At 41.0% G+C, this 25,860-nt stretch overlaps 2 protein-coding genes across 3 annotated transcripts in view; both read right to left on the bottom strand.

The window, feature by feature from the left end:
- tiprl (TIP41, TOR signaling pathway regulator-like) overlaps positions 1–9,494 on the bottom strand; it is a 36,010-nt gene extending 26,516 nt beyond the window's left edge. Inside the window, exons 1-3 of one of the 2 annotated variants that reach the window (XM_084374478.1) lie at positions 9,347–9,494; positions 7,221–7,348; positions 187–366 (exon numbers count right to left, since the gene is read on the bottom strand). In XM_084374478.1, the coding sequence (XP_084230604.1) occupies positions 187–366; positions 7,221–7,345 (305 nt within the window). In that variant the 5' untranslated portion in view covers positions 7,346–7,348; positions 9,347–9,494. Of the gene's footprint in view, positions 1–186; positions 367–7,220; positions 7,349–9,115; positions 9,248–9,346 lie in introns of those variants that run through there. The other variant, XM_084374479.1, reaches the window with a different exon arrangement.
- A 6,371-nt stretch (positions 9,495–15,865) lies between these two features.
- Positions 15,866–25,860, bottom strand: part of riox2 (ribosomal oxygenase 2) — a 30,431-nt gene continuing 20,436 nt past the window's right edge. The window contains exons 6-10 of the mRNA XM_084372754.1: positions 25,454–25,556; positions 21,092–21,257; positions 20,898–20,986; positions 20,654–20,764; positions 15,866–16,400 (exon numbers count right to left, since the gene is read on the bottom strand). Coding sequence (XP_084228880.1) covers positions 16,248–16,400; positions 20,654–20,764; positions 20,898–20,986; positions 21,092–21,257; positions 25,454–25,556 — 622 coding nt within the window. The 3' untranslated portion in view covers positions 15,866–16,247. The remainder of the gene's footprint in view (positions 16,401–20,653; positions 20,765–20,897; positions 20,987–21,091; positions 21,258–25,453; positions 25,557–25,860) is intronic.

The raw sequence follows: 25,860 nt of genomic DNA, 5'->3' as shown, positions 1-25,860 counted from the left end.
TGATGTGTACTGTCATTGCATCTTACTGGAATTTAGAGTTTGTGTGTTTTCACCAAGAAAAAACATGGCTGTTTCTTTAGCTCTCAGTGTCTGACTGGTTGGCTTTTAGAGTTTTGAGATATCAAACGTTTCAAAAACAATCCTCCGACTGTGGCCTTTGGGAACACAATGTGATGCTCATCTTGCCTGCTCTCCTGCCATTCCTGAGCACAGGCCACCTTGACAGCATCCTCCATGCTGTTGACTCTCTTAAGGGCATCAATGGCGTTGAATTCGATGCCGTATCCATCTGTGTGTTGAATGCGCAGGACATTGTCTCCAAACAGCATCTCTGGTAGGGAGGGCATGTTCATCTCCTCAGCTAAACTGGACAGGCAAACAGCAAATATGTGGTTACTTGTAACGCTTCAACATGATAACACTTGTCTTTCTTAAAAAAGAACCAAAAAAACAAAAACATCTTCAAAAAATGTACACTAATGTCAGAATATCTTTGTATTTGGTGTGTCGCTCTTTTGCTTTAATGACAGCAAGCAGTCAACTGGCATTGACTCCACAGGTTGGTGCAAAACCTGATGCTTGCTTCATCAAAATTAAAACAAAAAAAGGCTTGAAATAGTTCACTTAAAGGAACTTGGGGTAGGAACAAGAAATAAGACTCAATTAGCGACACGACGGCCGTTGCAGCCGTTAGGGTAACTGCAGCCATCAGCCGAGCTGGCGTGGGAGCGCGCATGAACTCTTCGCAGCAGTGCAGCTGATGCCTTATCCCCTACACACATGAAGCAGCTGGGAAGCCGGCTCGCTGTGTGTAGCGACACACAAGCGTGGCGGTTTACCGTTACGGTTGATGCAGTCTGAAAGGCACAGGCGAAAGCAAAGACGGCATATTGGGGGACAGAAATATCGTCTCTGATACGGGATTGCTGTGTGTAAGCGGCTAATGTTACTACACAGACACAAACAAACCATTAGCCTGTGGCCACATCCAGCTGCTAACGTCACCTCTTGGATAACAGGTTGTGCTTTCGGTCCCATATATAAAGGGACATATTTCTAACTATTCAGTTTCAGACTAAAGGACCGTGGAAAATGCGCAGTCTGTAACTATTCAGTGTTACACAGCGGTGGACTAAGTTACATGTTTGCAGCTAACGCTACTTTGGCCGTTAGGTCACTCCGAGTCCTCGTGATCTCATATGATTTTCAAATCAAGCTCTAAACATGACCTGTAATGTTTTCTTACCTGGTTACTAGGAAATGAGCCATGTCAGCATCTGTTTTCAGTCCCAATTCAAGTTGAAGCTGCCTCCATGAGTCGAACGTGTAGCCGATGTTTATTTCGGGTGCCAGCCCGGCTTTGGTCGTAATTTCGTTTTGACTCACGACATGCCGTTGATAAAACCTTCGTTTTCTTCTTAGTATGACTTTTTAGTGGACTTGGTGTGGTGGTGGCTCGTTTGCTGGCCGTAGCAGAATCCATGACTACCCAAACACTAGTTCGGGTCCACCGCGCTTGTCTTCTTCCTATATCCAAGGATGCGGATTCAGCGTCATCTGACGTCACACCCGCAAGACTGCGCGGAAAATTCGGGCCCGAATTGCAGTACATTATGCAGCACACAAGCCTGTTCAAGGCAATGGGGAGATACGGTGGGCTCATTCTTTTTGGTTTTGAATGCTTCATCACTCATTAGCATTAAAAAACTTAAAATGCATGTTTATTTTTTCACAAATCCTGCCCCAAGTTCCTTTAATGTAATGAATGTAGAATATATTAAAGTTTCACTTTTTGAATTAAATTAGGGGGAAAAAGGACCTTTTCAATGATACTCAATTTTTTTGAGATGCATCCGTATATACATTGCATCGGTTGCAATTTAATTGGATGTATCAATGCCTACATGTATTGTCCCTACCAAATAAACTAACAAATTAATTCATTAATAAATACACGGACGTCGCTTCACGTGACACTTCTCCTTGCTCCTCTCCATGAATCCTCGGTAGTAGGGACTAACACACAATGAAAAGATGCAAGTGAGGAAAACATGGGTGCAATTTAAGGAAATCGAGATGTACCTTATGTAGAACTAATATAGGCAGGCATTCCATTCTTGAGAGACATGCTCCACCCTCTGGTTTGATTTTTGTGTAGGATTCATATTGCAGTAGGAGAATGAGCCCAAACACACCCCAAAGAGGACCAAAGAAGACCAAGGAGTCCTGAATGTCATGGACTTTTCTCCACAGTCACCTATCCTCAACCCCACTGAACATTTATGGGGGCACTCGAAAGCTGAGAAAGCCAAACACTTTGTGACATCGCACACAGCTTTGTGGAACACTGTCAAATCATGCTGGGATAACATGAGCCAGCAGGTTTTGCACAAACTTGTGGAGTCCATACCTGCTCGAGGATGGATGGACGGACAACCGAAAATAAATACCTTCACTTCTGCATTCCTTAATGAAGCTCAAATTTGTTTATTGCAAAGACTCATTAATATAGCAAGGGAAATTAGTCAGCAATGTAGTTTTTCTACATGTTCAGAAATGAGAAATGAGCTAATTAGCTATAAACTATTGATTTCCCCAATTTTCCAGTTATATTCCAGTTATTGTGTGAGAACATTCTCAATACGGAATAATTATGTCTGCCAATTCCAAAACTCAACTGAACATACCATTATACTATATAATGATGCTTACAGTGTAGAAAATACTCAGACACAAGCGACACAAAATACCCACAGCTCCATCACTGTCTCAATGTCCACTGTAAATGTTTCAGGGGTGTCTGATCTTGAGTAGAAACTTTACTTATTTAGTTTAAAGATGTTTAACTAATATTTTTCATGCTGTATAAGCATAAATATACCTTTGCAGCTCCTTTATATGTGGTAACCAATGCCTTGTATCTGCACTTTACCCAGTTTAATTATTGTACCACCTCACACTGTCTGTTATTTTCTCCTGCTCTAAAACACATGAAATTGATCGGTTTTCACTGACACACATACAGTACTGATGACTCTGTTCAAGTGGCCAAGATTGAATACTAGTCAAAAGGATTGACAAATAAAAGGAACGCCTGAAGTTCCACTCAAAGTGGTGTTGGGGGTAACGCGTTACAAAAAATACAAAAGTAAAGCATTATAGTAATATATTTCTTTGAGTGGTAACGGAGTTACTAATAATATATTTAGGTAATGTATTACTACAGTTATGTCATGTAACGCATTACAATCCGCTTTATCGACCAAAGTGAAGCGTTTACTGTTCCATCCACACCAACATGGCCATATTAATATAGGCTGTGTGTGTTTAAAACAGCCAAGCCTATAAGTTCTATGTTCAGTCTCTGTGTGACTGAAATGAGCCGTATTTCGGAAGGCCTAATGATGAAGCATGATCTCCAAGTGGACTTTTAATTTACATACTTGAATCACATATGTCAAAGCCTTCCTTTTCTGTGGATTCAAATAAAAAAGGCATAGAAGAAGGGATGTTTGTCTTGTCATGTCATTATAGGCTACATTATAGAAGGTATAGGTCTATTGTGTTTCATATGACTGAGCCTAGGATTAAAAATATTTATTCCTATCTCATAATATAGCAGACTTTGATCTTTTGTCTGCCTACTCATCCCTGTGTCCAAGGCCATTCCTTTATTTGAAAAGATCTAGGCTGTTTAACTGTTCTATATAGGTTATTTGGGCATTTTGTTGAAAGTAACTAAATAGTGTAATAAGTAGTCTATTACTCTACAGACTGTAATTTTGTAATGTAATGTATTACTTTAAAATGAAGGTAACTAGTAATATATAATATATTGCATTTTGAAAGTAACTTGCTAAACATTGGTCTTAAGCAGCAATGTGTAAGGTTAATACCAATGAACATTGTGTGCGGTCATTGGATCTTAATGGAATTTTACTTGATCAACTTTAGATCTGTGCATCATTTTTCACATATCTAGACCAGAAACAAAAATAAAGATCTGAAAGGGGTTGAACATACAGTACCAGTCAAAAGTTTGGACAAACCTTCTCATTCATGGTTTTTCTTTATTTGTATTATTTTCTACATTGTAGATCAATACTGAGGACATCCAAACTAAGAAAGAACACATATGGAATTATGTAGTAAACAAAAAATTGTTGAAAAAGGTAGCCACCTTTTGCTTTGATGACAGCTTTGCACACTTATTATTGAGATCAAAACAGAGCAGACAGGAAGTCACACACCAAAACAACAACATAACATCTGGCTAATTTTCAAAATGATGCCAGAACAAAAACCTCAAAAAAAGAAACAAATACAAGCTTCTTCTAATCCTTCGATCGGGAACACTTTGTATTGTTGTGTTTATAACACATACCTATAACTGCTGTCACACGTGATTATGTAATCATTGCGGGAACTCCTCGGTCTTGTAACTCCAGCTGTTCGGCGGTGCTGCCCCGTGGCGGACTCAAAACGCAGCCGGTGGGGGTTGCCGGATGACGGAGCAAAACCGTACTGGAGCCAGAACGCAGCGGACATGCATCCAGTGGAATCTTTGGGTAACAGTCTTGAAGGAGTTCCCAGAGGTTCTGAGCACTTGTTGGTTGCTGCTTTGCCTTCACTTCAGGTCGGGTGATTGTGACTCACTCTCCTTCTTGGTCAGATAGCCATTACAAAGCCTGGAGGTGTGTTTGGGGTCATGGTCCTGTTGAAAAACAAATGACGGTTCCACTCAGCGCAAACCAGATGGGATGGCATGTGCTGCAGAATGCTGTGGTAGCCATGCTGGTTAAATGTGCCTTGAATTTTGAATAAATCAGCAACAGTGTCATCAGCAAAGCACCCCCACACCATCACACATCCTACTCCATGCTTCACGGCGGGAACCACACATGTAGAAACCATCCGCTCACCTTTTCTGCGTCTCACAAAGACATGGTTGGTGGAACCAAAAATCTTAAATTTGGACACATCAGACCAAAGTACAGATTTCCACTGTTCTAATGTCCATTCCTTGTGTTTCTTGGCCCAAACACCTCTCTTCTTCTTGTTGTTCTTCCTCAGTAGTGGCTTTTTTGCAGCAATTCAACCATGAAGGCCTGATTCACGCAGTCTCCTCTGAACAGTTGATGTTGAGATGTGTCTGCTACTTGAACTCTGTGAAGAATTTATGTGGGCTCTAATCTGAGGTGCAGTTAATTTGCGGTCTCTGAGGCTGGTAACTGTAATGAACCTATCCTCTGCAGCGGAGGTAACTCTTGGTCTTCCTTTCCTGGGGCGGTCCTCATGAGAGCCAGTTTCATCATGTGTTTGATGGTTTTTGCGACTGCACTTGAGGATACATTCAAAGTTCTTGAAATTTTCCAGATTGACTGACCTTCATGTCTTAAAGTAATGATGGGCTGTCATTTCTCTTTACTTAGCTGAGTGGTTCTTGCCATAATATGGATTAGAACAGTAATCAAATAGGGTTTTTCACTGTATTGAACTGTGTACCAACCCTGCCTCGGCACAACACAACTGATGGTCTCACACACATTAAGAAGGCAAAAAATTCCTCAAATTAACTCTTGACAATGCGCACCTGTTACTTGAGACTAGGGCTGGGCGATATGTTATCACGATATGTTTTTTTATATTTATCGATGTCGATAATTATCACGATATACAGTATATTTAACAATAATAATGTTGAATTGACAGTCTTTAGAGTATTTTCCTTAGGACAGAACCCAAGACAAACCAGAAGGTTAATTATGGTTTATAAAATACAATTATTTATTGTCAGAATGAATAGGTGACAAACATTCAACACAACCAACCAACCAAATGGCTTTTTGTTAAACACTGAATAAATAAAATGATGAATATGTACAACAGATTGCTTGTTTCAAACGTGTCTCAAACATTTTAGAGGTAGTATACTAAACTGAACATTGATTAAAGAAAATAAAATAAAAAGGTAAACGCTGAGGATGATTATGCTGCTGTATTCTTTGACTATTGCACATAATGGAGCTTGCAGGTAGTTGTTCAGTTCAGCTTTAATGCCTCCTGTTCTGTAAGACCTGATGTGGTTCGGACGTGCGACCAGACCACATATCAATGATGACATCCAACTTTACCCTACACTCTGCGTAGAGACGATTTTTCAACCGTGCTTATAGGCATCATATCTTTAGCGATACAGTACGTAATTGCACTGGTTCTGTCTTTGTGTCACTTTGGTTTCTTCTCATATGGGGTAATGTCTAATAAAGCAGCGGCAACTATTGGTTGTCGAACTGAAGTGTGACTAGTAGAAACATCAGTGGGGCTGGGCTGTTGGCTACTTGAGGGGAGGCTGATGCTAGCATGATAGCACTAACTCATGCTTTAGGAGTACTGTTTGGGACGGTACCTTTTGAGATGATGGAAGAGGTTGGTGGTGTTTCCAGTTCTGCTGAGGACTGGTAGCCAACACATTTTGCACCTAACGGTGGTCTGTCCTTTGTCAGACTTCAGGTAGCTGAACTATTTTCCAAATAACCGAAGTGGTATGACCTTTTTTCGGTGCAATTTCTTCGTCTTCGTCAGTTTCCTCGCACTCGGTTTCGTTAGTCGGACCGCTCATTGCCTTGTGTCGGCTCGACACACAGGTGGTCACCGTCATTCTGAGTAGTTGTGAGTGGGAGGGGCCGGAAACATGCATCAACCACTTGCATCTGTTTCTCTGCTGTGCGATTGGCTGTTGATGTAGTGTTTTCTAGGTAAAGGAAAACGGACTCAAAAATATGTCTCAAAATTTCATACATTTATCATCAAATTTTATCATGAAAATTATTGAGATCATTTTATCGCCCAGCCCTACTTGAAACCCATTCCAGGTGTCTACCTCATGAATCTGATTGAGAGAATGCCAGACGTTTGCAAAGCTGTCATCAAAGCAAAAGGTGGCTACTTTGAAGAATATAAAATATAAATCATATTCTGGTTTGTTTAACACTTTTTTGTTTACTACACAATTCCATATGTGTTCCTTCATAGTTTGGATGTCTTCAGTGTTGATCTACAATGTAGAAAAATAATAAAAAACGAAGAAAAACCATGAATGAGAAGGTGTGTCCAAACTTCTGACTGGTACTGTAGCTAAAAGCTTAACCTACCAGAAGGCCCAACAAGTAAAAGTTAAAAGAGCATATCTGCTTTCCACTGTCAGATGAACATCTCACCGTTCAATGTCTTTTGATTTCATGATGTGGTTTCTTGCAGCAGTTACTTTCCATGGTCCAAAGGTGAAGTCCTGCTTACTGCTCTTGAAACCATGCGACATCATCGTGGACAGTGAGCCAAACATCAACTGCAAAGGAGATAATCAGACTTATCAAACCAAGATTGGAAAAAACATTGGATTGGATTGACAGACCCTGAAATAAGAGCATTTGGATGGTATGCATGACTTATTTCACTGGTGGTACTTGTGTGTGGCTCTTCAATTAATTATTTGTTTCCAAAGGTACAGTCAGATTTAACATTCACAATCAAGCTGGATACAAGTATAACTTTGGCTTGTCATAGTTTTCAATAGCATGCTGTATTTTTGCTAGTGTATGTTATATTGTTGTTCTGGTTATTACTCAATTTCATCATGCAAAGATATACTTGACTTTGACAATATAAATTGCATCACTGTCGGCTACTTCAATTGTTGTATGGAAACACTGAACAGAGTTGTATGGGGGTGAGGTCAGGGCTCTTTGCAGGCCAGTCAAGTTCCTCCACACCAAATTGTGTGGTTCTTATTTACATCGGCAAGTTTTGTGTTCAACTGTACAGGGCCTATAAGAAAAGGTTCTGCAGCTCTATCAAGGGTCCAGGGCAGTCTATTAATCCACTACAAATATTGTTGTTAATAAGGACATTGGATATAGGGAGAAGACACACATACGACATAACAGAAAAGCTAAGCAGAGGATGAAAAATAAATGGCAGCAGAAATCAACATCAAAATAATCCAGCCACCTGACCACAGTTTCTTGCAAATGGCAGTATAAATAGATGTGTCATCTATTTCTGCCCACCTCAAACCACTGTTCTCCCATTTGAAGTCCCATTTACCTCCACTAATACTGAATGGGTGTGTTACTGATGGTGAGTGATGGTTGTGTTACTCGTGGTGACTGATGGGTGTGTTACTCATGGTGACTGATGGGTGTGTTACTCGTGGTGACTGATGGGTGTGTTACTCGTGGCGACTGATGGTTGTGTTAGTCATGGTGACTGATGGGTGTTAGAGATGCACCGATCCAGTTTTTTCCGATCCAATCCCTATACCGATACCTGGGCTGAGCGTATCGGCCGATACCCGATACCGATCCGATACTACTGTTGAATGAATGAAGTGTACAGGGCTTCTAAAGTCACTCTTTTCTGCTGACAAAAACTCACAAACATAGTACTCTTTGGAGCTGAGCAACACACTTCTCACACCCGCAACAATCTCGCCTCTCTCTGATGTCACACCCGCGCCCAATATTAATAAAAATGAAACGACTGGATCGGTATGCTGGATCGGCCCCATTCATCAGATATCCGATCCAGCTAATTAGTCAATATCGGAGCCGATATCCGATCCCAGTATCGGATCGGTGCATCTCTAATGGGTGTGATTTGTCTTGCTCTCCATTTGCTAGATCTGTATCTTCATGGGACGAACACACAAGTCATGTTTGTGTTACCGATTATAAAAAGAACTCTGATCATTTGAACTAAAACAAAATGTATAGTCATGTCATTTATGTATGAAATGTCATTGTGTCGGTTCTAATTGCATTTACTTTACCCAGACCAATCAGTTCATTGGAAATGTTCACATTAGCTGCTAAACCCAGCTAACATTCATGGTAATCTTATTCCAACCTCTCCAACGAATGAGTTATTTACCCAGTACCATTTTTAGTACAGTGGGTCAGGACACTGGCTTTGTTGTGCTCATACACTACTTTCCCCCAAAATAAAAGCAGTTAAGAGGTCGTTGTTCTAGTTCCTCAAAGCAATGATACGTATGGACGATGTAGTAATTCTGAGTGCTGTATCGCAGGTGACTGGACACAGCACTTAGAGTTACCGTGAGCTGGATGAGTGAGAGCCTTCATGGACAGCTCTGGGCTCTTCTCTCGTGTATCATGTCACCAGAGTACAGGAGCGCTTTCGGCTCCGCTCCGGTCCGGTCCAGTCCGGTCCGTCTCTTCTACAGGTCTGGGTCATGGTCGAACAGAACACACAGCCGGCCATCACCTCACACACGGACCAACTAAGCGTTACAACGTACCTGAACATAAAAACAGCATTACTTTACCTTGATATTGTTGTCAACTGCTCCTTGTCATGGAGGCTACGGGAGTGCGCTGGTAAAGACAGTCCGGGTAAATTCGCTACACTCCCTCTATAGTTCCGCTATTTGTTCACATGTCAGTTTCCTGTTGTAACCATCCGTCAACTGACTCCGTGCCGACACTGCGTTCCATACCTGGTGGCCATTGAATTCTTCATCCTGTCAGTCCACTTTGTTTATTTCTCTAAGTCATATTCTGTCCTGTCAGAACCTCGTGTCTCTAAAGACCGAACTTTACATGGTCCACACGGACCAGCTGTTCTGGACCCCAAAGAAGAGCAGGTCCACACCACGGACCACTCTATAAATGGTGATCGTTAGAAAAAGGGATACACGGGGCAACAGCATTAGTCAGGTCTATCATGATCTGACATATCTACAATATTGTAAATAATTAAGGATTGTGATTCCTGACTCTTTTTTTTTATAATCAGAAATGGGAGAATGTGGATTAGGACCATATAAATACACTCCAGGCACCACTCACTTTGTGATCCAGACCTCTCGCTTAGTCCGGACCACTAGCTTCAGCAGCCCTAGCAGTAGTGGTCCGGGGTGAGTGGAGAGACTCTGTGTAGGTCCTCATTGTTTCCCAACTGAACACAATGCTCCAGGCAGGCAGACACTCTGCAGTGAGGTGAGCTCCTATCTGATACGGACAGCTGCAGGTTGGTTTCATGTCAGATCCGGTCCAGTCTGCTCCCTGACTGCTGCTGTTCAACCTGCTGTTGAGAGCAGCTACAAGGAACATTTTGTTGGTTCTGGCGGCCCCTGTGGACAAAAGCAGTATGAGCACAACCAGCACAATGATCTTCAGGTGTGTTCAAAATGACATACTACTGTACTCATGTTGATGTCAGATTGAGTGTGTAATGTGTTTACACTGGTTTAAATTAAGTTAGGGGAATTCAGAGACCCGAGCGACCTCTTTCTTCCCTGAGCCTTGTATGTGAGGTAACTTCTAAGTTGACTATGTGGACTAGCTCTTTCTTTTCACTTGTGCCAGGTTGTGTCAGTAGTAGACATATCCTCCTTATAATCCTGAGGAGACATTTTTTAATCAGGATGTTGTTGAATTTCAGGAGGGGTGAATGTACCTGGGCTGAAATTGTATCTTTATTTTGATGTTTGAAACTTCATCAAATCCTGATAAATATTGAAGAATCTTTGTTTGGTTCAGGTTTAAGGTGTGTTTTGTGGCCTATTCCATTACTGGTTTTTTTTGTTTTGTTTTTTTGTTTTTTTATATAAATAGAATATTCTTTAACATGTTTGTGCAATGCCCTATTGGTTGTGAATGCCTCCTGCATTCACAACACATGTTCTTCTACGCACGGAATTCTCCCTCCTTCATACATTCTCATAGAAACTCCATTCAAACTGTGAAACGTTCACAAAGATGAGGACTTTCTCACAGCATTCATACTTTTTGCACAGTCGCAGTTCAAACATCGGTAACTTTTCAGCCACTTTCAGATGTTTGCATTGTTGTGTATGGGGTGGAAAATAATGACAGCCAGAGTGGAGGAGCCAACTGACAGAGTGGGGAGCAGCTCAAAAAAATTCAGAAAACCTTGTTTTCAACTCGCACTTGCTTCCACAATTTTCACTCCAGGAGAATAATGACAACATCAGCTTGTAGGAAAACTCATGCTGGTTGCTAGAGTGGTTCTCTGGAGGCAATCAGACAAAAACTTTTGGCTTTGTGGGCGTTTAACTGACAGAAACAACGACCAACTGCCGCATTAGGGCCCAATCCCAATTCTCCTCCCTTAACCTTACCCCTTGGTTTCAAGTGCACTCGCTAGATAATGATGAAGGGATAGGTGTTGAGGGGTAGGGAATGTCACCTTTGAATTGAGACACCAATTCATGCAGATTAGCGTAACAGACGTCTTCAAATACGTTACGCGTATCATCGACGTAGGCTTCAAGCGCTCATTCGAAAATGCCGGCTTCAGTAGTGGTGTTGCCAATTTCTTTGGCTGTTTTCATTTACCTTCATCTTACAAATCAACGGAGAAGAAACACGGGAAACAGGAGACGCCCTCGCCGCCTTCCTCTCCTGTTCGATTATTTTCAGGTATGTCGACCAAAAACAAAAACATTATCACGCAGTGTCATCAGCTGTTGTTGTTGTTGTTGTAATAATAATAATAATAGTTTTAATTATTTTATATTTTGATATGACAGGCAGGTTATTTGAATGTGGGGCTTGTAGGAAAAGTATAGTAAACTGTTCCTGCGGTTCTCTTGCATAGATTGACCGCGCGGGAGCTGGGAATCAAAACAATAATAAAACGTGTGGATGAAAACCCACACATTTTTATTCGTATCATGATATCGATTTAAAAATTCCTTCTGGAAACGGTGAAATTTGATTAAATGTCATGAACATACAATGTTTATGCAACAAAACATGATGGAAACAGTTGTGAGTTGCGATCATGAGTTATGTCAGTCTTCCCCTTAATTTGAAGTGTGCATCGCACGGCCCTTCAAATTAAGTGGGGATTTTAAGGGCTAAACAGCACTTCCCTTACTCGTCTTGAAGTTTGGGACACCCTACCCCTCCGCGGGAATGCGCAAAACCAAGGGCTAGGGCTGATTTTGAGGGAAAGTGCGAGTATTGGGACGCAGCCTAGGTCCCATGAAACTGAGAGGAAAAATATCTGGAGGCAGGCAAGCACATGCACTTTTCTGAACTGCTCCACAAGACACATTTTTGACCACACACACACACACAAATTTCACAAAGTGCTCACAAGACACTCATAGTTTCGACCATATCATTATTTAAATGATAGCAGTTACTGTTTTGGAGGGAGAAGCATGTTAATGTGAGGTGAACCTCAGCAGAAATCACTATTAAATCAACTCTCACAGTCCGTTGCCGCGACCACCCTGGTTACTGTCACTGTGGCAACCGAGATCAACTGGGCCAACACAGAGAGAGACAGATTTGTCAATGAGTCAGTTTACTACACAGAGTGATATACAGAGTATATTTCCAAACATTGTAAATATATTTAACTACTATCATTTCATTCATTCAAGCCAAATCTCCATCTAAATATTTAAATGTTCCCAATCACTGACACATTGACATTTATTTCACTTTTCAGTCCCACTCAGAGTATTTGATTCATTCTCACTGTAACGTATCTTCATACTCCTGTTTGGCTCACAGCTTATATTCTATTTTTAATCATTCATTCTCACCCAACTATTAGGAAGCTTCATTGTCTTCAGACGAGACTTCAAATAAATTCAAGCCACCAATTCAGTTTGGCCTTAGCTTTTCAACAAACCCTAAATTATTTCACAGTTTTTAGATATTATGGACATTATTCAAAGTTTTCAAAGCCAGCAATCCGCATTTGGCTTCAGCTTCAATACAGGCAGCATTCACAACCGCAAGTTCTTCAGAACTTGCCTTCTCTAGTTTATATTGTATTTTTCATTTATCACTTGTTTCTTTCTCTAGTTTTTATTTGGTGTGATATTTTTGACTTAAAAGAAATAAAATCTTTAATACATACATGTAGTTTCTGTGTGAGTGTATGAAAATGTATTGTGAAATTGACTGCGATGCAAGGGGGCGACACGGTGGTCTCAGTTTTCGGCTGAAGGTGCTCTGATGTGACTGTAGTTTGGCATGAGAGGCATTGTCCATTATACTGAGTGGTTTTGTCAGAACCCTCCTCTCTGACACCTCCACCACAGACTCCAGTTCTACTCCCAGGACAGAAAGCTTTCCTGATGAACTCATTGAGTCTGTTGGCATCAGCAGCCTTTGCCATGCTGCCCCAGCACACAGCTTAGAAGATGACGCTTGTAAGGGAAATTCTCCTCGTTGAAGTTTGAGAGTTGCTAATTTTCTGAAGGATTTCAGACTCCGTGTGATGAATCAGATCTCTTTACTACATGAAGCATGGAGAGAAGACCCACAGTGTTCTCTGCTGTCTTCCAGGTTGTCTTGACTTATATACTGTCAGGTAACAACCGAACAGTGGTTACATACTGTATGTGATGCCCACTAATGTGTGCCCACATTTATGAATGAAAATATTTGGTTTTATTGTGTTTCATAATTTGATATTATGCATGTGTTGTGTTCTATTTGCAAAGATGAATTTGTCTATGAGTAATATGGTTTCGTGGATGCAAATAGTTGGTTTGATGCAGCAGGTTGTGACAGTAGGGGGCATTGTGTCAAAATCTCACAGAAACTGCTGTAACTTAATAGCTAATCTTAAAAGACAATTTTGGTTCAAGTGCAAGTGAAAAATGAGCGGTGAAAGAGTTAGCAAACGGCTAATTGTAAGAAGTTAGTTTGGGCCACACGTCTCCACTATATTGTGTAGATATATTTATTAACCGGCTGCTTGGGTTATTTGCCATGTCCATAGGGTATAATGTTTGCATATTGTGTTAGTTTTTGAGCCCAGATTCATACAGTAGAATAGTTTGATGTGAAGCAGCCACCTCCTCCTCCTTACAGATCCCTGCAGAGACCCTTTCTAAAAAGTTTTATTTCAGAAGCTAAAGTTTAGCTATGTCTGTGTTGTCAAGTTTCTACAGCTTTTAGTTTTGCTACTTGAATGTGCCTCTATATTTGCTGCGGTGACTACTCGCATGGAAACATTTAAAATAACTGAAAGCGGCCTCTTGAATCATAAAATCAGAGTGCGTGTCTGTTGTGTGTCTGCCTGGGTAGGAGCATCTTACTGTCTTTATAATGCATCCTTTAAATAGCAGTAAACAGACTGCGGTTTGACTTTAGACCAGCTTTTTGTTGGTCTATGTTGCTGCCGCTTTCCGCTGCCTCAAGATAGCAATCTGCCATCAGTGCACCTGACCACACCTCACTTTAAGGCCAACACGCCCAGGGTCACACAGGTGGGCACAGGTACATTTGCTATTTACACAACGTGGCCGCTGGGCGTGAAAATGACAGCTGTATCAGTCTGAAACTAGCAATGACACTTGCGCTGCACGCTGGGCAGAGGACTTTTAACAGTGTTTTGGCTGACTATGATACTCAGACAGGATACTTATTCGAGTCAGAGCAAACAACTGAAGAAATCCAGCAGAGAGGCCGAGCTGCAGCTGAAATAGCGAGAGGACATGGTCGACAGCGACCATCGAGAGCTGCCGACAGAAGACAGCGACTGGTGGTGTGTTTGCTCATATTGTCCTCCGATGCCAACAGAAACGGATTATTTTTGCTGCAGTGAATTTTGGTGTGGGCAGTTTATGTTGGATACTGTTCCTGACAACCAGCCTGAAGCAGCACATGTGCGTACATTAAAGTTCACCTGTGTCTTTGCAAAGAGGTGAACCAGAGACCTTCTTTAGGTTCCCAAAGATAAACTGGAGAAAAAAAAAAAAGACCAGCAGGGCCGAGAGGAAATACGATGCCCGAGTGAGTATTTTGTTGTCTAACGCAATGTTTTAAATATATTTAGAAAATATGTAGGCGTAGTTTACAATCTCAAAACATATGCAACAGCTGTTTGTGCGAGGGCCTGTGGAAAAAATACACTAAAGCTTGTTGTAATTACTAAACACAAAGCCACTTAATTCAAAGCACTAAGGACCCAGAAAGGTCGTGTTGAACGTCTGTTCCTAGTAGTCAGTATGAGGAAACCAAAGCAACAAGTGTAGTGGTCAGAGAGGGCACGTCAAGAGCGGAACACGAAGAGGCGCATTGAGAGCGCACAGGGCCGAGCAGCGTCTCTGAGAGCGCACAGGGCTGCAGCTCCAACAGGTGACAGTGAGTCCAACCTGCTGGTAAACCTGCAGCAGTCTCTCTGACCACCGAACCTGCTCCAGGGGAGGAGAGAAACCGACCTGATGAAAACAGTAACCAAAGAATTACAGACAGCTCACAGACTCTCACCAGCAGCCTCTGAGAGCTAACAGAATCATCTGCCTCAGCTTCATAGAGTGACTGTGAAAACACCAAATGACTTCATTAATGTTGCTTGAAATATGACCTGCAGTGACAGGCTGTGACGACTGTGGCGCATCAGTAAACATTATTAGTTCATCAGTCCACTCAGCCATCTTTCATATTATTGTTTCTGTTGTATTCATTGAAAGTTTTACAATGAAACAATGTAAACAGTGTTATGAATTAATATTTTTCTCACTGGACTGAGATCTAAAGGATACTTAATACACTGTGCATTATACAACACTACCAAATATAAACAAATATATAGTCTATGTAGTATTATAACAATAAAAACTAAGATGTTCTCGTCACATTCTTTCTCTTCTTCCTCTTTACTGGTAATGATGTAGCTAACTTATTTCAGATGCCTTTTTGTACACAGACCTGTTTGAAATGCCCACCTTCACATGCTGGGCAGGTTTAGGAAGTATTAGGAGGTGGAGTGTCAGGAGGTTGCGTGCAATGCATCCTGGTACATGTAGGCATGCTGTACAAGCAGGAAAAGTCTAATAACCCAACTCTCTCTTTCAGGACACCAAACACTGGGGATTTTATTGCCTCAATTAATTACATTTACCATCAACATAGATTGGAATATCCACATAAAACATGGCAAATTTCTCCTTTAATATCTGTATTGGCATCGGACCCACAAGTCACAGCCAACAATAACTGCTGTCTCTGCAAGTGTAGTCTGCCTATAGCAGCAAGTGGGCAAATCTCAAGGTCTACACTTAGTGTAAATCTAAATCTGAACAATCTAAATTCATCAACTGTATAGAATATATCATTTAATCAACATAGTACTGCTATAAGAACAAATCTACATCTGCACTGCTGGAACTGTAAGAACTTTATTCAGGAAAAGAAATAATTGTATGTTTAATTCTGTGATATTTGATGCTATACCACAACCAGCAGGCTCTCACTCCAGAGAGCCAGGGTCAGATTGAGTTTGTCCTCCTGTGTGGGCAGCTGGAGCTGGGCCACAGCCAGCTGCTCTGCCTGTTGGAGCTGCCGCAGAGCCTGGAGGTGGGACAGAGGGAACTGCAGGCCCTATAGAGACAAAGCGTATGGAAATAGGTTTAGACGACAGATACACATACATTTAAGACTGCATTTCCAGTGCTCGAACTAGGTGCAAGACAAAAGTGTTCTGACATAGACATTTGTGTTCACTGCTGTCAAACAGTATATCAGCAGCTGTGACAAGGAACTGAGCCGGATGTGACCTCCCCACCCCCTTTCAGCTGTGCTAGGGCTCACACTACTTCCCATACACTAGGCCTAGCAGTAATTACTGCATAGGTTTGACAATGAACGCTCACAAAGTCTTACAGCCTTTCTCTAATGCTAGCTGACTTATCCTGTCCTGGTTTTCCTGGAGTTTTTGGTTGAGTTATTTCCTGTTTTATTTTGTAGTTCTCTCCTCATGTGTCATGTTTTGCTTTTCACTACCTCCCTTTGTCCTTTCCCCACTTTACTTCCCCTGATCACCTGTGTTTCATTTGTTAATTAGTTCATGTCTATTTGTCCTGTGTTTTTCATTTACTCTTTGTCAGTTCATCTGTTTTTGTCTCGTGTCTCCTGCATTCCTTCTACTTGTTGCCTTTTATGTTGGACTTTGGTTTTCAGCTTATCGTTACAGCTTGCTTTTTCTTCTCAACCTTCCTGGCTCTGTGTGTCTTGCATGTGGGTCCTTTTTGTTAACCCTGACATTTCCAGAGCTTTCTATACAGAACAAACTACTCATTTAAATCAAGCTCACTACTTCATTCAATATTCTTGTACATTTTCTGCCCACTAGCCCCCACTGCAAACAATGCAAACATGATGACAGAGAAACATGCAACATGTCTGTTTCAGTCCCAGACCACAGGCTCCATATAAATGTGTTAAGCTGATTGGTTGTGTCCAGAGTGGAGAGTCATCTTTCGTGTTTAAATATATATTAAATATATTAACAAAAATAAATAAATAAATGTCATAACACAATGAGAACTGCATTGATTGCAAAGACAGGTGACATCCACATTAGACGGGCTAAAGCTGCCAGCAACAACAAGTCAGTTTAGGGCTTCACAAAGCCGAGCAAAGTCACTTCAACTATTTAAATGTTTTTTGAAAAAGGAGGGCGATCAATCACAAACCCATTTCATCATCACAAAGCCTGCAGCATTTCAATAATTGAGTCCCACCATTGGTTCCCTCTTCATTGGATTAGAACAAAACCCTGTGTGTACTTTCACAAGATAGTGCTGGACGTCTCTAGAAATTTCTCCAGAGTTTAAACAGGGCTGTCACATATTTGCGCACCAATCAATAGGGCACGACAAATTTCGGCATTTGAGGTTCCCCTATGTGTCAGGCTCAACAGACTTTGGTAGACTTGTTCCCAAACATGGCCTGAAGATATGTCCCCAGATGTATTTTAAGTTGCTTTTTTTTCTTGCCATGTTGATACAAAGTTTTGATAGGCTTGGTCTTATAATGATCTACAAAAAAATGTGGTTGCAATTGTACCTCGTTTTGGAAGGAAATATCAAAAATGTTTTTCAAAAAAAATCAAAATAGTGGAAAATCCAGCATGGCGGACATTTGTGTTCCAAGAGGCATTTTGTAGAGGCATTAAGTTAATTGATGGAGTAATTATACATCTTTGAATTTTCTACACAAGTTTTTTAACCCATAGCTAGGGCCTGCACAGGCTCTTAGCTATGCAGTTTAGACTGCTGGGGGATTTCCCATGATGCACTGAGCTCCTCTCTCTCTATCTGTACACATTTATGTCTCATTAATGAATGTTACTGACTTGGCTTCTTCCCCGCAGGTTCCCATGGATGGTGGTTGGCCCTGCTGCTGTGGTCTTGCTCATCATCATTATTACTATTATTATTGCTATACTAGTATTATTAATATTCATATCTCAATTAGTAAAGCTGTTATCACTGCTGTGGCTGCTACATAGGGGAACTTTATTAATACTATACAGAATACAAAATTTGGTTGCAAGAAGGTGCGAATTAGTGCAGATATACATTTCTGACATTGAAAAAAATCCTCGTTTGGGTAAATAATGACAACTATATGACAACTATTTACATGAATATATGTTGTAAAGTATGCTTAAGAGTTTCTTGGATGTTTAAGCACAAGTACAAATTCCAATGCAATTCCATGAAAAAAGAAGCAACTGGTGAGGATTAGAATAGAGTGCGACAGAAATTTGTCCTGATTCCCAGAAATAAGTTGACATTTTGCACTTCAGGTTCCCTCGTCTCCAAGTCAGTTGATTTTCAGAGTTCTGTGGTTAACACAAGCTTAAGATATCTTTCATTTTTTTTCTGCAACATAAAAACCATCATTTAATACCTCAAATGACTTACAAAATCATCACAGCAAACATGGAAACTCATCTACTCAGTAACTTTACAACTTGTACATTAACCATTTGATAGAAAAGTGTCTAAAGTGCAGGGTAGTAAGACGAATAGTGGGGGTGACATTGAAGTCATGTTACCGTAGTGTGGTTCGTTTATAGCCCATCTTTAGCTATTTACTACTGGCTATTGCATTTACACAGAGCTTAATATATAAAAATATATCATCTCTGCAGCACTCTGCATATACAAAGAATATACACATACAAAGAATCACAGGAATTGATAATTAATAAGAAAAAATTGTGAGTACAGCTATAGGCTTTTGCAAGTTTCTTTGAATTAAAATGAAGTTTGAGCATGATTATTTTCCCCAAGAAAATCAATCACATGATTTGGAAGAAGTTTGGAATTCTGGGTTCCCTGGCATGGAATGGACCCAGCTGTCAATAGAGAATCAACCTAAACAAGTAAATCATCAGAAATTCAAAGTGAGTCTGTGAGAACACAATAACAGACTACAGAGTACTCATGCGAGTACCTATTGCTGAGATTTTCAAGCATAGCACCAGAGGGCAATCGTCTGCCTCTCTGTGTGCTATGCTTGGAGGTGATAGCAATATGAAGCCCTGAAACCATGCGAGTTCTGCCGCCCCCTAGAAACTTAACATGGACAATAGATTTTTTTTCTTTTAAAAAACAAGCTTAGTGGGTATCTGAGCTGTGGGAAAGCAATTGAATCCGTGTGTGTCACTGGGATTGAAAATGCTAAAGCCTGGAGGCGTCCTTCTGAGTAAAAAAGATGATGGCAAAAACCAGTAAGCCACAGCCAAGTAGGGAGGATTTTTAATTTACCCACTGCCAAAGAGATGGATGCAATGATGATTGGTGAGAAAGCAGTTAAGTATTTAACATGATATTTTTTTCTGATAACGCAAGCAAGCCATTTTTACACTCTCCGGATTATTGAGTTCAAAAGACATTGAAAGCTTGTAACGTTTGCTTGCTCTGGTCAGATATTGATATAGTGAAGAAATAAATGGATTTTCTGTTGGATTTTAGATTTTCCGCCTGTAAAACAATAAGTAAGGAATTTCACATCCTCATCATTTTTGATACACACAGTCTGGACTCTAACTACAGATTCAAGAAAAAAAAAGATAATCTGTGGCTTTTTCTTGGTACAGTATTGACATTTTGCAGACCTGAGACACACACACACACACACACACACACACACACACACACACACACACACACACACACACACACACACACACACACACACACACACACACACACACACACACACACACACACACACACACACACACACACACACACACACACACACAGAGGGCTGGAGGAAGGAATACATCCCAAATCCAGATGTTGTTTTCAACATCGTTGACCTTTGAAACACAGGTGCAGGTGTGGTTTTGTTTAAATATCTGGTTTGCACAGGGGAAGAGTTGCCGTAAGTGAGAAGTGGCTAATTGTTAAAAAAAGATTCACTGTTCACGAGGTGATTGAATTGATAAAATCAGCTATCATTAGGAGGGCAGCCATTTTAATTGAGCCTCCAGATTGTGAGAGTGGCTATGGTGCGAAGGGAAAGTGGAGAACAGGAGATGGACAACAGTCAGGGATAATTAATTAAAGTACCACCAATTCAGTAACCTGAGGTTTTGAGGTTAAATGTATAAACTTATTTCGGTGATTTTTTTTGTGTGTTTTTTAAACAAAAATCTACTTTGTCTAGTAATTAAGGCATGATAAATATTAAAATTTTGTCATGTGTAGCTACCTGTCTCCACAGCAAATGTTGTGTTTCTACCGGTATAGAAAAAAATCTGTGGGGCTTTTCCTAAATGTACTTAAATTACTTGTCGGTCATTAGACATCAGACAACTGCAGTCAACAGCATACCCTGGAGATGTCCCGTTCCACCTCTGCATCATAACTTTCACCCATCATGTGGCTCTCCCTTTGGTTCTTCAAAGAATGTAGGACAAAAATGACCAATTCTGTGGCCTCATCCTGAAACACACAAAGCGAGCATTCACTGAATTTAATCTTTTCTGTTTTTGAGGTATCTGATGAATGGTGTCAGCACCAAAACAGACACTGGGCTAACGTTTATTACTTAAAATGAAAGCCTGAATGGACTTACTGTTCTCTCATGACTGGGCTCCACTGTTATTACCATATGTTCTTTAAACCTCAAATACACCACATCCTCCAAAGCAGGAATCTTCCCAGCTGCAACAGACAAACGCTTACATGCATAAATGCACAAAATAGAAAAGTGAACTCGTGTCCATGTTTAAACAAATACACTGTACAAATGACCACAACAGAGCTCACATGGTGTTAGCAGCTCCTCCTGGCAATATGGTGGCAGTCTGTTACTGATGAAGTCTCTCTTCATGTGAGAAGAGCGGACTTCCTGCAGCCCTGTTTCCATTTTATCAGCCAGTGATCTTAGTTCAGTGGCCAGCCGCCTGATGTTGTCCAGACCTTCGCTGCTGCCCTAAACACACAAAAACACAGCCGACAAACCGGGACAGAGTCAGGGGTGAAAGCTTGTGTCTGAAGCTTGCAGTGCATGTAGGTGTTGAGTGATTGTTTAAGCCATTTGGCAACAAACATTTCATAGGCTACTTTTATTTTTTATAATCTGAGAGAACGATGTCTTCCACAAATCCCCTCCCATCTGCCGTCACTCACACATGCTCTGAAGACAGAGAGAGATGCTCTGTTACATCATCTGTCCTGTAAATGCGCTGATTGTGATGTGACCTCTCCCATTTATGTAGGCCTACTTATGCAGCTGTTTTGTACAAACTTGTAAATGCATTTGGTTGTTGAGATGTCGTTTGATGCACTTTGGTTTTGACTGGCTACATAATCAGCTACGAACTTCCTCCAAACGCGACTCACCTGCTGTTATGACAATGAAATCGTGGTTGGAAATGAAAGAAAGACAGAGATCAGATAAAGTTGCTGGTAGAGAGAAACAGAAAGGACAATTACAGCAACACTATGTAGGACTAATGTAGGCAAGGAAGATAGTTGATTTTTGAGGAGGACCCTCTCTGCAGGTCTGGGATTCTTATTTGACTCAGATGCCTGCCCGATGTTTAAAATCATTCAAAATCTTGCACCCTCTCATCCTAGAGAATGCCTAGCCCAACCGAGCTGTGGCAGAGTTGGTAGGACTAGAGCATTCACTAGGTTTAGTCAGTGTGCTTTTTCGATTATAGTGGTGGGGAACTGGAACTCCATACCTACAAACATAAGAGACTCACAAAGTTTTGCAGTGCTAAAAAGCAGGCTTTAGTTTGGTGATGTAATTTTTGTGCTGATTTTAGCCAATCATTGCCTTGCATACACTGTCCATCATACTGATTCTAGTTTTTATATTGATGGACCTTTATGTATTGTGTTGTTTTATGTAGTGCAATGTTCACATGTATAGACTTTTATATATATTTTGTGGTTTTACACAGTGCACTTGCTGTTATGTGTTTTTTAGTTGACCTGCCCTGGGATGCTACTATGTCTAGTGATTAACACTGCACGGTCATGTGGTGATGTGAAGAGGAGGGATGGGATCGCTGACTGCAAAATGGACAAGAACTTAGCTAAAACAATGTCAATTCTGTTATTAGTTCTGAATTTTGATGCTGGGGTGAAACTCATTTTACTGGATCACTGTCTAAGGCAGAAGGGCTGGGTCCTCTCCAAAAAGTGTTGGATAGAGCAAACATGGTCACCAAATCAATCTGGTCTCATCTCATGTTCCATACATTTTGACACATGGATATCCGTATAGAGCCCGCAAGAACTGTCACAAGCTCGGGCAGATTGCCTCACATTAACCCTTCTAGTGGAGCAGATAAGCTCATATATGTAAGATATTGTGCATTTTAGGACTAAGGCATTAAACTTTGTCCAGGGTCTACAAACTATAAAGCTTATTTTTAGAGGTGGAGGCATTACAGATTTGACATTAGTACTCACACAAACACACACAAAAATGCCAAAAGGGGACTTCACCCAAGGTAGATCTAATTGGTCAAATTTGACTGAGGGATGTTGTTGTCATATTGGCATTTCTTAACCCATCCTCATGACATTTTCAGTTGAGTATGGTCATGTCTGCCCTTTCTAAGCTGAGCAGTTTTCTGAGCATAAGCAAAGGGCATTGTACTTGGGGGCAGCAGTTACTAATATTTGTACTTGCAATGCGTAGTACACCCTTTCTTGCAGCCACAATGGATAAGTTCATAGTAGCTCTGCAAGGATTCTGGAAGACTTGTTCACAGTGGCTGCCATCCTGTTGCTTCCTTCACCCAGCCCCAACCAGAAAGCATGAGGTCAAGGGACTCATGGTTACTCTCATGGTTACGCCCACGGTTTCTCCATGTACCATTGAATTTCTTCACCTTGACATTCAGATCTTGGACAAAAGATGCTTTGCCTTTTCATGGAAGACAAGGAGGGCCTGGACAACTCTACAGATGCCCCACAGCTTGTCCCTCAGAGACCAGTTTTAGCCACGGCGATGCCTGTTGTCGTAAAACATGACAACCCAGATTGACTAATTTCAGGAAGTTTATGGACACCTGTTGACAAGCACATCATTCCAAGCTTGTCTTATCACTCATAGATATGATGTGCTTCATGAGGTGGGAATGGCCCTAGCCCTTCCCCTTCTGACTCCAGCATGGCAGAGGCTGAAATGTGCTACTCGGGGGGGCCACAAATTGTGCCTATTCCACAGGGCAACCCCCATCGCGTCTATTTATTTCTTCTCAGTTACGGTAGGATGAGGATGGGAAGCCTAGGTGACAACATGCTTTCGTTATTGGGGAGATGCATGTAGCACAAGGCCAACCACTGACTCGCCGACCACAGTCTCCATGAAGGGAGATGGATAGGGACAGACAACAGACAAGAGGCACAGGTGACCATGGATATACACTCCTCATCAGGCTTCACCCACTGCACAGAGGCAATCCCCATCCTGCCGGTGATAAGGGGACAATAGGCCCAAGCAACAGTGAGTGTGCTCTTTGTCTGAACACCTTGTCCTCCTTATTACGTTGCCACAATGTCTACCGCACAAAGGCAACCAATGATTCTTCAGCCACAGCCTACGTAGAAGATAACATACACTGAATGGGAAGAGGCAAGAAGCCCAGGCAACTACGGACACAGCAAGTGGAAAAGAGGCTCAAGGGGAAAGTAGGCCTGCTATATGTCTGTTTTTCTCCTTATTCCAGCACCCTGGTGAGTCTTTTGAACACTTTGCTTGTATCAACCATAAACAACATGGATTTCCTACTTAGGAGCTTAGACAATTGTTTTATACAAGGGCTTCTAACACAGAATCTTCTGATAATCATCAGAAGATAGTCATTTCTCTTAAGCCATTTCCCACCAATAGTGTAGCCACTTACTACCACTTCTGTTATGCCAATACTGAGGTTTTCCACCGTGTCTGAGAATGACGCGTTTTTTTCAGCCTTTTCGTCTTAGAGTCTTTCAGTTTGGACTGTACGGATCTTATTTCAACATCAATAATCAGTGCCTTGGCATCTTTCAGCGTGATATTGTTACTTTGAGGTCTTTTGTCATAAGTTCTTTGCACCGACCAGCCTTTCCTATTGCCCTCGCTTGTCAGGAGATCATGCATCTCGGTTTGATTTTTCATATGATTCTTCTAAGAAGAGTCTTGCATTTTCAACAATATGCCTGGTGGTCTCCTTGCTTTACCACACAGCTGACATTTTTGGGTTTCTTTCTTTTTCTTTTTACCACATTGAAAAGGTGTAGGCTGTACAATCATGCAATTTAAGGGCATTGATCATCTCACACTCAATCATGTGCTGCTCCATTGGGCCTTAAAGCCAGTCATTGTTTGTTTTTGGGATGATTCTACTTAAGTAAAAGTCTTTCAGTATCTGATATTAAATGTACTTTGATGCTTAAGTATCAAAAGTAATTTTCTGGCAAGAAAGGTAATTAAGTTTCAAAAGTAAAAGTAAAATATTGACATATTTACATGTATCTATACTGTATACTATGGGATTGGCCTATTACTGGCCTGGCCGTTTATCAGATTTGATGTTCAGCATTTTTGTTATTATCGTGATCATTGCTTTTTTAAATCAGATTGCTGATAAAATGGATTTAAAAATGCGCTACTTTGGCTCTGATGCAGCATGTTATCTTTGAATTACTAATGACAGTTATAAAATGAATATAGTGGAGTAAAAAGTACTTAGTATTTGCCTCTAAAATGTAGTGGAGTGGTAGCAGAAAATGGAAATTCACAATTAAAGTACAAGTACCTCAAACTTGTACTTGAGTAAATGTACTTCGTTACATTCATTCATTAAAAATGGTGGCCGCAAATAAGCATAGGATTTATTACAACAAAAATGCAATTTTGGCAAAGACATACATGGTTATAATGCAGAGAGATGGGGGAAATACTGGAAAAATTAAATTATGAGGTTAATGACCTCACAAGGCCAGCAGAGGTCGCATATAAACTGCCTCCACTCCTGATATTAAACCTTGGGGAATTAAGATGATGTGCTGAAACTTTTAATCATTAAATGCACACTTGGTTTGCCTATCTGCCCCACTATCCCAGCTTAACAGAATGTCTCATTTTTAGTTGCACCACAGAAACCCCCCAAAAAACAGTTTTACCAGCAAAAGTTGTCTGGGTATGCCCTCTCTCAGGCTAACTTCAGTCCTGCTGCTGTCACTCAACAAGCTGGGAAATATGTCCAACAGCAAATCTCCCCATGACCTGAGGTGAGGACAGACAGAGAATACAGGTGAGAGTATCAAAGAATGTTACACTCTTCATCAGCCACATCACAGAGGTATAAATACCCAACAACTGCCCAGACTTTTTTTCATTTTTCATTTTCATACTACCCTACACCTGCTGGTCACCTGTCTGTAGAGACGAATCTGGTTTGTAGACGGAAGTAGAAATGGCATCACTAATGTGGCACCTCATTCAGAATACCTGTGTGTAACACTGAAATGTGCAGTATGTATTTCATCAAGAAATACTATGTATTTCATTAAGAATTTTACTTCTTCCC

Source organism: Pagrus pagrus (assembly GCF_965226575.1).
Source record: "Pagrus pagrus genome assembly, chromosome: 14".
Lineage (NCBI taxonomy): Eukaryota > Metazoa > Chordata > Actinopteri > Spariformes > Sparidae > Pagrus > Pagrus pagrus.
Note: the sequence above shows the minus strand (reverse complement) of the source record. Positions and strands in the feature narration are given on the sequence as shown.